Genomic DNA, 12,951 nt, shown 5'->3' with positions numbered 1-12,951 from the left:
CTCCCTCCTCTTTCACAAAGTAAAACATTAAAAACACTCTCTCTCTCTCTCTCTCTCTCTCTCACACACACACTTTTTCTTTGCCCTTAGCCTTATCATGTACACACAAAATTTGTTCCATGGAATGCACATCTCCTCCTCTCTCTCTCTCTCTCTCCCCCTCACACTTAATTCCCAATTCCATCTTAGACAACACGTCTTAAGTTCAAGACTTGTCGGATATATCTTTGAGGACTCTTGGGATTGTTCGAACTTTGGTACGACGTCTCTCTTTCTCTCTCTCTCTCTCTCGATCCGAGCCACGTGCAGTTGGCCTAGTCGTTGGATGAAAGTAGGCTTGGCTTTTATATAGGCTAATGTGGTGATGCGAGGACTGGGTTTTGCTTTTCCACCCTGAACTTGGTAACTCTGGTTTTGCTTTTGCTGCAAGTGGGCCTGCGTTTGCTGTTGTGTTGCAAGGCCAAAGCTTCCCAGTTGGTACAATTTTGAACCCATATGAGTCTCTAAGAAAGCAGGTAGAGCCTCATCAGGCTCCCACCCCCTCCTTCACATGCCTCGCTTCACCAAGGATGACTTCTTCCCCGACCCCTCGTTCGACAACCTCCGCGCCTACACCTCTGCATTGGCTCAGACGCCGGCACGGCTTCGCAACCGGCTGTTTGCTCGTGCTGACCCTGCCGCCGAGGTCTCTGCAGTCCGCTCCCGAAGCCGGAATGAAATGAAGCGCACTTTGAATTGGTGGGACCTCGGTTGGCTTGCGATCGGCGCTGTCATTGGTGCCGGCATCTTTGTGCTGTCTGGCATCGAGGCCCGTGAGGATGCAGGCCCTGCCATTATCTTGTCATTTGTTGCTGCTGGTTTCGCAGCCATGCTTGCTGTCTTCTGCTACACAGAGTTTGCCATCGAAATTCCTGTTGCTGGTAAGCTCTTTTTTAATTTTCAAAGGTTCAGTTGACAACAGGGTTAAGTTGAGATATTGTTAATATACCCAAGCATTTTAAGGCATGGGGTCGTCAATATTATGGAGAATGGTCATTAAATGACCATTCCCTACTTCATAATTACATGTCTATGTCTTGTGAAAACTACTCAAATTATGGCAGAAGAAAGGGTATTTTTTACAGAATAGGAATGCATTAAAGTTTCTAGCTATAGTTTGTCATAGATGCTCATCCAAAACCAGGATCTCTTCTCAACGGCAGAGATCGAAGGACAATGCTCGGCTCGTCGAAGTTTGAGCTAGTAAAACGCATAACCAATGCTCGAAAAAAACCTAGGTTTAGTGAAATCCCACATACAATTTATGAGATTTACCTCTTAAGTTTTAAATCTGAACAGAAGAATCCCCACAAAATTAGAGAAATTTAGCATAAAAACGTCCACGTATAGTCAATTTGCCTCCAGAATTTCTCATATGTAGGTTTTCCAATGCCTTGGTAGAAAGTATTTTCCGAGCTGTGCAGGTCATAACCAAATCGTGAGTGGAAGTGAGCTCAAAAGCCCAAGTTATCTACGCCCTGTCTTTGTGGAACTTCAAATGTAACTTGCACAGCCTATGTTTTCTGCATCGCCTACTGACGCCGAAAAGTCGCTCGAGCATGAGACTTTTCTTATGACCAAATGCGCATTGTTAATTGTTGGCAAGATTAAGAGTGAAAATCTGCCATGGCATTGTCTTTATGTGTTCATCAGCAAGCAAGCAACAGTCATGTTAAGCATATCTTCAGGAAAAGGTTGTAAATGTCTCTCTTGACTGTTAAAGAGATGAAGGGCATCATACTAATTCATTTGCTTAATGCGATTTGGGTGCAGGTGGCTCATTTGCATACTTGAGGGTGGAGCTTGGAGACTTTGTTGCCTTCATAGCAGCAGGCAACATTGTCCTGGAATGCCTCATCGGCTCAGCTGCGCTCGGACGAGCCTGGACTTCCTACTTTGCTAAATTGTGCAACCATGAACCAGACGACTTCCGTATCCACGTCTCTAGCCTTGCACACGACTACGACCTCCTAGACCCTCTTGCAGTTGGTGTGCTCATCCTTAGTGGCATCATTGCAAGCCTAAGCACAAAGTTCACATCCTACCTCAACTGGATAGCCTCTGGCCTTAACATGTTCATTATCATCTTCATCATAATTGCAGGCCTTATCAATGCTGACCCTTCGAATTACAAGCCTTTCTTACCATATGGTGTACGCGGCGTCTTCAAGGGTGCATCTGTCGTATTCTTTGCGTACCTCGGATTTGACACCGTGTGCACTGTGGCTGAAGAAACCAAGAACCCGAAACGCGACATTCCGATTGGCTTGTTTGCATCCATGACTGTGGTAACTATTCTATACTGCCTTATGGCCCTAACCCTTTGCATGATGCAAAACTATGCAGAAGTCGACATCAATGCCCCATTCTCTGCTGCATTCACAAATGCGGTGGGGTGGAAATGGGCACAATACGTTGTAGCCATCGGTGCACTGAAAAGCATGTCGAGTGTGTTGTTAGTGGGTTCTGTTGGGCAAGCTCGGTATGTGGCACACATGGCAAGAACGCACATTCTTCCTCCTTGGTTCGCGTATGTTCACGAGAAGACAGGCACTCCTGTGAATGCAACCATGTCAATCATCATAGCCAGTTGCTTCATAGCCCTCTTCACCAACCTCCATATCTTATCCAATCTGCTTTCCATAAGCACACTATTCATTTTCATGCTAGTTGCGCTCTCTCTCATTGTGCGGCGGCATTACGTGAGTGGGGAGACATCTTCACGGCATCAAAAGCTGCTCATCGTCTTCCTTGCTTTGATTATTGGGTCGTCGGTGGCTACATCGGCATATTGGGGGGCAACTGAGGGGAAGGGCTGGATTCTATACACGGTGACGGTACCGATATGGTTTGCGGCCACATTGGGCCTAGCAGTGTTTGTGCCGAAGGCAAGGCAACCCAAATTTTGGGGGGTACCATTTGTTCCTTGGGTGCCTTCTCTCTGCATAGCAACTAACAGCTTCCTGTTGGGATCCATGGACCGTGATTCCTACATTCGGTTTGGCGTGTGGACGTTGCTCATGCTTGTCTATTATGTTTTCTATGGCCTGCATGCTTCTTATGATGCTGCCCAAGAGATCAAATCAACCCACACAATCAGCAATGCACCGATTTACCTTGAAGAAGGAGCTCAAACTAGAGCCCTGAAAGCTGAAAACTCTCCAAACAATGGATTAACAGACAATCAGAAAGTATAATCATCTTGTACAATTATATTCTCTTGACCTCAGCTCTCGTTGATAGCCAACAAACGGTGTATCATTAGAGTTAAACAAGAAGGGGAACTTTGTGAGAAGATTTTGTGAAGAGTTACTTGTAGATTCATTTGAAAGCGAAGGACCATCACATTAGGGAATACGAAATGCTTTCCAATAGGCATGGGGGGGCATTCAGGGCAGTTGTCAATTGCTTCTTGAACGTCTTCCATGGAATTGAGGGACCTTATAAGAGGTTGGGTTGCTTCTCTAATTCTGTCTTGATTCTCTTCAGCCATATTAAGCAGAGTTGCATGCTTTTCTTCATCACTTACTGCGTTCTTTTGAGGGCCATCCATGGAGTTGTACATAGCATGATGTCTCTTATGATGACGGTTCTAATGTTATAGGTGGCTACTCTGCAAATTAAAATCAACAAACAGAGATTTTAAACTTTGAGCCTGGTACTTCCTGTCAAAATAAACCTTATTCCTCTGCTTTCAAATAATCCAAAAGAATTCAGCTCTGATTTTGTTCGAGGACAATATCCTAATGGACTCTCCTAGTATGAGTTGCTTTGAGGAGGGGGTGGTGGCCATGACTTGCGCCAAGGGGGCTAAGATGACTTTTAACCATAGCCAGTTCAGAGAGAAATGAGGGATGGTCTCCACCTCTTGTCCACATCTAGGACATAGGCCATCACAGAGGCGTGTTGTTAGGATTGTTTCCCTTGTCCATACAACATTGTGAATGCTAGGGTTAAAGGCGGATGTGCCTTTGCCCCGGGCCGGACGTTCGGTGTCCGACCGTCCATTGAATGCACTAACCCTTATTCATTATATACATAGTAGAATAAGGAGATAGAGTGAGCTGCTCTATTCTCCACCCACATAGAGTGTCTCTCCTCTTCTCCTTCCAGCACCGTGCACGCACGCATCGCGCACTCACAAGTGGTATCAAAGCCAAAGGTCATGGTGCTACTCCTCTCTCGGGTTTCTCTCTCCCCGACAAGCTTCACATTGGCTACATTGGCAATGGATCAAAGCTCGGAGCCTCCATAGCATTGTGAGCTCGGCACATAGAGCTGATGTATCAAAGTGGCAAATGGTTGAACACCACAAGCCATAAGGGGTTAGCGTAGATTGACAGCAGGTCATTGTTTTGCTCATAACTTAAGTTAGAAAACTCAGATTCAAACTTTTTTTTAATCAAAACGTAGATCTCTTTAAGCTCTACGACTTTGTAAAAGAGCTCATTAGCTGGTTCGAAGTGCAGTTATGTTTAAAAGCAAAAACAAAGAGACTGTTTTCTCGAGATGTGGTGCATTCGAGTTGAGTAAGAGAGGAGAGAGTGTAGAGAGAAAAAGACATAGCTTCATCTCAACTTCAACATTGAAGGCCTTGAGGGCACAGACGGTGGAGTTATATGTTGCTCTTCGCAACAAATTTTGTGCGCTCACGGATATCTTGAGCTCTGCATGCTTTTTGAGAGCAGATTTGCATTGCCATGTGCGTTTTTGGCCGTGATGTATGACATTTGTGATTTGACTTGCTCTAGCTTAGTTGGCTATCATAGGTCTTGACATTTACAGATTTGCAAACAGACATTTGACAGATTATGGTTTTGCAACAATTCACAGCTGTGGAAAGTTATGCATATAGTCTTTTGTGCGTATGGCAATGAGGAGTGTGGTTTGAGCGCATATCCCCACAGGTACTGTTTGCATCACATGGTGCCAGTTTAAGTGCATATCCTATTACATTTAGTAGTGACTTTTTGTTGTGTATGTAAATTACATACGGTTCTTGCTAGTGTACGCTTATGTGGAGCCACTATTTTGCATTTACAGCAATCTGTCTATGTTGAGATCATCTTCTAGTTTGGCATCTTAGATGCGGTTTTTTTATGGTTGAGATTTGCATTGAAAATTTGATCATTTTGTAGGACTGTTTGATTTTCCTTAGATTCTCGCCTTATGTTGCATCTATTTACAGTCTTATTCTATGATGATATAGTGGTCAATTTACTCCCACTTTGATAGTGATCAAGTATTTACTCCTACTTCGACAGATTTTTGTCAGCCTGGACACAAATTTAGTGTTCTTGGATCCACTCTCGTAGAAGTGAGATTTATGCTATCCTCGTAGTGGCTACAAGTAGATTTATGGTATGCACGGTTTCCGATCGACGGATATTCCGATCGTGAGTCTATTACATACGGTTTATAGATAGTCACTGGTTACAGGCTCTACATGCTTACAGGTGCATACTTACCAGTTGTCGATTTTGTATGGAGATTTGTGGGATGCATTTTGAACATCGTGTTTGCTCACTATTTGCGTATATAGTTATGCACTTTATGCTCTGTTGAAAGTTGTTTATCCCATGTTTTGAGTTCATTTTGCTATAGTGATACTTGTCGTGCTTGCACTATCTCTTGGCGCTACTTTGTGCGTAGTTTTTCCTTTATTTTGTAGACAATAGTCCATTCGTGTATGTTGAGTTTTGGACACTACTTCTATATATCTTGTGGTAGAGTCTAGTCGAGCTATAGATTGCATATGCGAGCATTGGATTGATGTGGGTTTATGATTGATTAGCATAGTGGTCGAGTGAGCTCTCATTTTGCGCATATCTGTTTTTGTTCATTGATATGACATCCATTATGTGTGACAGATCAGAGTCGAGAGTGACGATTCGTGAGAGACAGCGGTCTCGCTCTTGCCGATACATACATTGTTGGCATTGTGGTCACACAAGGTACATTAGACGTTGTTATTTCAAATATATGAGACGGTGACAAAGATGTATGCGTAATGTAGAGACAATTTTGACACAGGCTAGAGAGTGCCTTCATATGCTAGTGACAGAGATGTCACGTTTATCCCTCTAGTGCTCCTCTTGCTTTTAAATTTGATAGAGATGGCACTTGTTCCTGATGGCTACTATATAAGTATGCAACGTTCCACGTCTTATCACGTAGAAAGTGGTTTATCACTATTGCTAGTGGAAGACTTGGTCATGTACATCTAGTTGACTGGTCAGTATATGACACAGGGTATAGGAGATGTATGCTTCTCATTACCCAATGGTGCAAGAGATGTATAGTCATTACCCAATAGTGCATCTTATATGCTACGACATGTACGTTATATTCTTGAGATTGCACAAAGCTTGATCTCACTGAGATGCTTGAGAGACAGTGGTAGATCCTACATTGTCTATCCACTACAGGTTTCTCAAGAACGAGGCGCCATAGTCTCAATGACGACAGTGACATGTGAGGAGTGAGAGATGAGACGTATCCCATTTGCGGGTGAGCTCCAGTATGTTCAGGAGACAGAGCATGTAGCTATGCAGGATATGTCAGCGGGCTTTGTAGAGGCAAAGGTGGAGCGAGATTGCTCGAGTGAGACGCAGCAAGTGTTGCCACAGTCTGTGTAGACAAAGGTAGAGCAGATATGCTCCTTAGAGACACAAGCAAAGATGACGGACATGGAGTTTTTTATATGCTCATGCTAGAAACTAATGAGTTGATGCCAAGACACATAGTTCCACCTATGGATGAGAAGGACATAGCCATCTCAGTGCCCACAATGACATATCCATGTGTGATGAGTAGTCATGATGATACACTGCATGCACATAGCACTAAGGAGGCTAGCATATCCAGGTTTGCGTATATTTCGTGATTTGTTCGGGCGTCTCGTGTTCAACCTGTTAGTGTCGAGGTCTAACTTAGAAGCTACAATGGAAGAGTTTGTAGCATGGATTGTCAGTTCTACCATGATTGAAGCTAGCATAACGCTTTGTTGAGCCATGGAGACCATACAAAGATGTCTGTGGAATTTTCATGCAGGCTCTAGTGTGGATTCGCACGCTCGCCTATCATTAGAGCAGATCGACTAAGTGAGCCACTAGGTGTAAGTTGAGAGAGTCTCTCAGCTATTTTTTATACAACTAGTAGTTTAGCTGGTAGGACCCACTCATTGACACATTCGTCTTTAAGTGGGAGTTTGCTGGAGTTAAAGGTGGATTTTTCTTTGACCCAGACCGAACGTCCGGTGTTTAGTTACCTGTTGACTACACTCTTCATTAAACCTATAAATTCCCTTTTCTTCCATAAACTATAAATTTCCTTTTCTCCCTTTGCTATAGAGGAATCTTAATCAAGAAAACTCTCCTTAAAACACCCCTTTTTCCACATCTTTTTGAACCTAGAGACAATTTGACACATGTGAAAACATGATTTCCAATAAACATTGAGATGAGAGAGAGTTAGCTTTCTTTGGGAAAGGTAACTATATGTAAGGACATCTATTTCAAGCTTTCATCATAAACTCCAATATCTTCAAAGAAGCAGAGGAGGGGCACAGGAGTCGCAAAAAGAAAACAAAAGATTTAAGGGTATCCTCTTAAAGCCAATGTTTTCTTTTCTTTTCTTTTCTTTCCATACTCACAATTGTCAATGGAGATGTTATATCGACTCAAAAAAGAATGTACAATAAACCTCAAGCACTACATATGGCTTGAGGGGGCATCATTTCTAAAAAGAGGTTGTACAATTATGAAACAAGAGACTGACAAAGAGTAGCTAAATAGTACCACTCTAACATTCAATCGCAAGATTTAACATTGAAAAAAGAAAAGAAGATTTAAGGGTATCCTCTTAAAGCCATCATTTTCTTTTGTTTTCTTCCCATATTCACAATTGTCAGTGGAGATGTTATATTGACTCAAAAAAGAATGTACAATCAACCTCAAGCACTACATATGGTTTGAGGGGGCATCATTTCTAAAAAGGGGTTGTACAATTACAAAACAAGAGACTAACAAAGAGTAGCTAAATAGTACCACCCAAGCACCTGATGCATTGTAATGCATGTTTCCTTTCTTTGGCATGAGTGGCTGCCCCTTGTTTTGATCCTAATACATGTATGAGCTCAGTGCTCTCACTCACGCAACATCATTGAATTGAGCCACAACAACTTTTCCCTCTAAAACTCGAAGGTTCCAAGCTTTCCATATCTATTTTAGTTAATAGTATCTAGTCATTTGAGTGCATACCAAAGTAAACAAATGGAACTTTTCATAGCTTCAACAATATTCTTCGTGATCCTTCCATTCCCATTAGAGTAGAAGTAATGGGGTGATGATCGTTGTGATGTTTTCACATAATTACTTATGAGGTATGTGTGAATCCATCTTGCAAACATCCAACTATCATTATGACTTACAAAATTTGGTTGATGGTATGTGTCTTATATTTCTATATCTAAATGATTTGCAAATGATTCACGAAGTGCTTTGTGTGAGTGTGCGGATACGTGCATACGCAGTGCGGTGCATGCAGGGAAGGGGAGAGCACGAGATGGTGTGGGTGGAGCAACCTCAGGAAGTATAGTAAGTGAGGATCTCCTTATTCATATAGAAAGAATAAGGGTATGTACACACGGTGGACGGGCGGTCGGCGGACACTGGACGTCCGGACCCGATGATGGATATTTTTCTCGGCATGGGCCATGGAGCAGGCCTAGACAAGAAAAACCAAGCAAGGATAATACTCAAACCCCCAACCCAAGCCCACCAATAAGGAACTATGGTTGGAGATGTGCTACTAAAATCTACTGCCAAGGAATGTGCAATGCAGTCTCAATGTTAGATCTCAACGATGACTATCCACAAAGACGACCACTTTATCATTCAATGAGAGAGAGAGAGAGAGAGAGAGAGAGAGAGAGAGAGGGAGAGAGATTGAACGTTGTCTTTATTTTAAAAGAGAGAAAGACGAGAAGAGCACGAGATACATTGTAAAATTATGGTGTAATTGTGAATAGTGACATTGTTTTTAAGTCATGTGAACACAACTTATCTATCACTTCAAGAAACATTTTGTCGACATGCAAATTTTGTATCTTCAGAATTATGAGAATTTGAATAGCTCACAGATTTGGCTTACACTCGATAGGGCAGCGCATTCTGCAATTGGCTTACACCCGATACGGCAGTGCACTCTTCATATCCGATAGCATAGGACATTCACTCTCTCTCACAATAAGCTCTCTTCTCTCTCTATCAAATATGTCTTAAAAGACCTTTCTCTCTCTATTCCCTTACTCACGCACACAAGCATTCCATCCTTCTATCTCTTCTTAGAACAGGGTGCTTCAATTCTCTCTCTCTCTCTCTCTCTCTCTCTCTCTCTCTCTCTCTATCTATCTATCTATCTATCTCTCTCTCTCTCTCTCTCTCTCTCTCTCTCTCTCTCTCTCTCTCTCTCTCTCTCTCTCTCTCTCTCTCTCTCTCTCTCTCTCTCTCTCTCTCTCTCTCGTAATATAGAGAGAAAATCCCTCTCCTTCATTTTCTATGGCAACAGAGGAATACTCTCTCTCCCCTTTTTGATTTCTACAAAGGCAACCTCTTCCTATTCGGCTCTCTTTCTCCTTGATCTGCAACAAGAGAATCCTCTCTCTCTCTCTCTCTCTCTCTCTCTCTCTCTCTCTCTCTCTCTCTCTCTCTCTCTCTCTCTCTCTCTCTCTCTCTCTCTCTCTCTCTCTCTCTCTCTCTCTCGTTCGCCCCCTCGCTATACTATGGGGAATGCCCCTTAATGAGCTTAAATTTCATTAAACTTTCATATTTTTGTTAAATCTCTCTCTTAGTCTCCTCGATTGCAAGAAAACAAGGTGTCCTCTCTCTACATCAGTGCTACACAGGTTCTCTCTCTCACTCTTACTCATAATCGATCGCCATACACCACATGGGCGCACGCACACACAGTGGTAGTCTTCTCTCGGTTCTCCTCATCCATCAGCCCATGGTCTTGCAAGGCCTGCACTCCCTCCTCGTTTTTGGTTCTGCACAACCTCCATTTGCTCCTTGGCGACCCCCTTAAGCTCTAGGCATAGCGGAAAAACTCCCTTCCTTCACTCTCATGGCCTCCCTGCAAAGCCTCTCGCTCAAAGCATGCCAGTATCAAAACCAAGAGTATGTCATTTCAAACCTCAAACACATGCATAGGATATAATAGGCCGCGGCGCGGCGGGCTCTTGTGGCAATCACTAATGAACCGCAATGCATCTGAAAGACTGCTCTCTAAGCAGTATCTGACAACCATGTCGTAGTGTGTATGATGCACCACCTGTTGGGAGAAGAGGGGGAGATCGACCGCTTAAAGTACTCAACATAAGCTTTCAAGCCATCACCATCAAACTGTCCACCTCTTCTTCCAATTTCCAAGCACACACACTCACCTAGACTATAACACACACACACAGTAAACAGAGAATTGATATAGACAAGCTTGTAAGGAGGTGTAAGAGATGGAGACTAGATTAGAGAGTACATAGCAAAATAACCATAGCTTAAGAGAGTAGAGAAGAGAATCTGCAAGAGAAAGGCCTAAATCTAGCCCCAAACTCCACGGCACCTCTCTTGTGGAGTTGGTATTTAATATATTATTTTTGAGTTTGAGGTGCCAAAAATTGAGGCCCCTCTTTTACAACCACTTCACTTTTGTAAATGAGTGAAGCTCATTAGTTCTTGCATGACCCATAAGGGGAGTTCCCACTACAAATATTTACAGAGCCATAGTGGCTTATTGAAATGAGATTCTAAGATACTGTGCAACTATAAAATGGCCAAGAATAATTGCCGTCGCCTCTTCATCAACTCCCCGCATTCCACTCTACAAAATCATCATCAACTCAATTAGTAAAATAAATAGACAGCACATAATTAACCATTATGCCCAGCTATCCCAATTGCAGTTAACCACTACAACAGGAGGGTGCCCAGTCTCGTAACATCACCTGGCAAAGACAAACAAACTTCTCCTACACCCTCTACGCCAAACGCCGAACCATCGGCCAAGTGCACACATCCAAGTCTCCCACTAGAAAATGTGTTGAATCACTCACAACATGGTGTGACGTGGAAAACATCATCACTATCTAGCAACCATTGTGGAGAAAGTGTGTTTATTCGTAGACATATCTGCAAGAGGTACACTCGAGGCAAGCATGACATCACCGTCACTGGCATAGACTGCCATTGGAACTGCCTCTCTAACATGTATCAAATCCATATTTGCACCTCGCATACATCTCCAATGTTGTCTCATACATCTGAAACAACGGCGCCTAATGTGTCTTGTGTGACCACAATGCCAACATTGTACGTATCGGCAAGAACGAGACCGCCATCTCTCAATGTCACACATGTCTATTGTCATAAGTGAATGAAAAAATGGCAACAAAAGTGGGAGATCACTCGACCACTACACAATCATGAAAACCATGACCAATCGCATCAAAACCAATTCTTGCATATGCATAAAACAGCTCCACAATCTGTTATTTGCAAGCATAAACTATGACAAACTGCTCAACCAAGCGTAAAGCGCATAACCATATACGCAAGTAGAGAGAAAACTAGTTCAAAATGCATCCCACAAGAGAAATTTCTTGCAAAAATATGCAAAAATATGCAAAAACCTGTGAAACAAGTGACTGTCTATCTGTAGCCACACAAGCATATGCAATTGTCACTCCTGCGAGAGTGGGTACAAGAACACCAAACTGTGTCCAAGCTGACAAAACCTGTCAAAGTGAGAGTGAACATTCGATCACTATCAAAGTGGGAATATATCGACCATTGTACAAGATGACATAACACTGCAAACTTTTATGGTGAGAAGACAAGGAAAAATGAACAGAGTTTCCTTTGTGAAATGAGATAAAACTCAATGCAAACCGCAAGCCAAAAACCTGCAAATAACTGCTAGAGTGGGAGTAAACTCGACCACTAAATCACCAAAGAGTAAACTGTGAATACGCATAAACCATGGCAAGAATCTGGGAAAAATCCAACAAAATTTCCCTTGAAAACTGAGCAAAAACTCAAAAATCTCACCAAATACTCATGAAAATAAACACTCAGTGTCTCAGATAGCAAAATCTACAAATGGCATGCATAGCACTGTCAAAACCCTGGCAAAACATCTCACCCTGAATGAGTGGCTTTATGGATGTATACATGTCCAAAAACACCTGTAAACCTGCGAACCTGCTACTTGCGAGCTATACCAAGCTCAATTTGTGTCCACATAATGCATACATGGCATGAAACTGCACATGACCGTGCCAAAAGCTCTCTGGAATGCTCCACACAATTGTACATGAGCAATACATGTGCAACATGTGAGCAAACCCGCTGGAAAATTGGCACACACTACCTCATCGGTCGGTAAACTCGTCAACCAAAAACACCGTCCAAGAGTTGAGCGCGCTCGAGAAAAAAACCCGCTCTGAAATGGACCGTCGAAGCTGTATGTGTCGGTATGTGCCATCGAAGCCAAAAATTGGAGAAATCGTCGAAGGTCAAAATGTCGTGGAGACTACATCGGAGCTGGGCCATTCTGAATGGGGGCTAGAGGAGAGTCGATGCCGCTCTCTCTCTATCGTCTCCTGCTATGTCAAGGTCGGGAAGCCGATAAAAGTGTCGTGGAGGTCGTCAGACGGAAGCACCAATGCCATAGCCGCCTATGGTCAAGGTCGAGAAAACACTCGATGCCACCTTCCATTGTGCGGAAACACGCTAGCCAAATAGCTGTTTGATCGATGTCGAACCCAATGTCGATGTGTCGTCAATGTCATCAAGCGGAAGCACCAATGCCGCAGCCACCTGTGTTCGAGGTCAAGAAAACACTCAACGTCACCTT

The 12,951-nt window shown here is 43.1% G+C and overlaps 1 protein-coding gene across 1 annotated transcript; it reads left to right on the top strand.

Annotated features, from left to right (window-relative positions):
* Positions 1 to 368: 368 nt before the first annotated feature.
* On the top strand, positions 369 to 3,334 carry LOC147429103 (cationic amino acid transporter 1-like). The gene is made up of 2 exons (XM_086495210.1): positions 369 to 920; positions 1,813 to 3,334. The coding sequence occupies exons 1-2, from the start codon at positions 551 to 553 to the stop codon at positions 3,234 to 3,236; spliced, it is 1,794 nt and encodes a 597-aa protein (XP_086351336.1). The 5' UTR covers positions 369 to 550; the 3' UTR covers positions 3,237 to 3,334.
* Positions 3,335 to 12,951: the final 9,617 nt, after the last annotated feature.

This window comes from Adiantum capillus-veneris, chromosome 22, assembly GCF_014529385.1.
Source record: "Adiantum capillus-veneris isolate H3 chromosome 22, ASM1452938v2, whole genome shotgun sequence".
Lineage (NCBI taxonomy): Eukaryota > Viridiplantae > Streptophyta > Polypodiopsida > Polypodiales > Pteridaceae > Adiantum > Adiantum capillus-veneris.
Note: the sequence above shows the minus strand (reverse complement) of the source record. Positions and strands in the feature narration are given on the sequence as shown.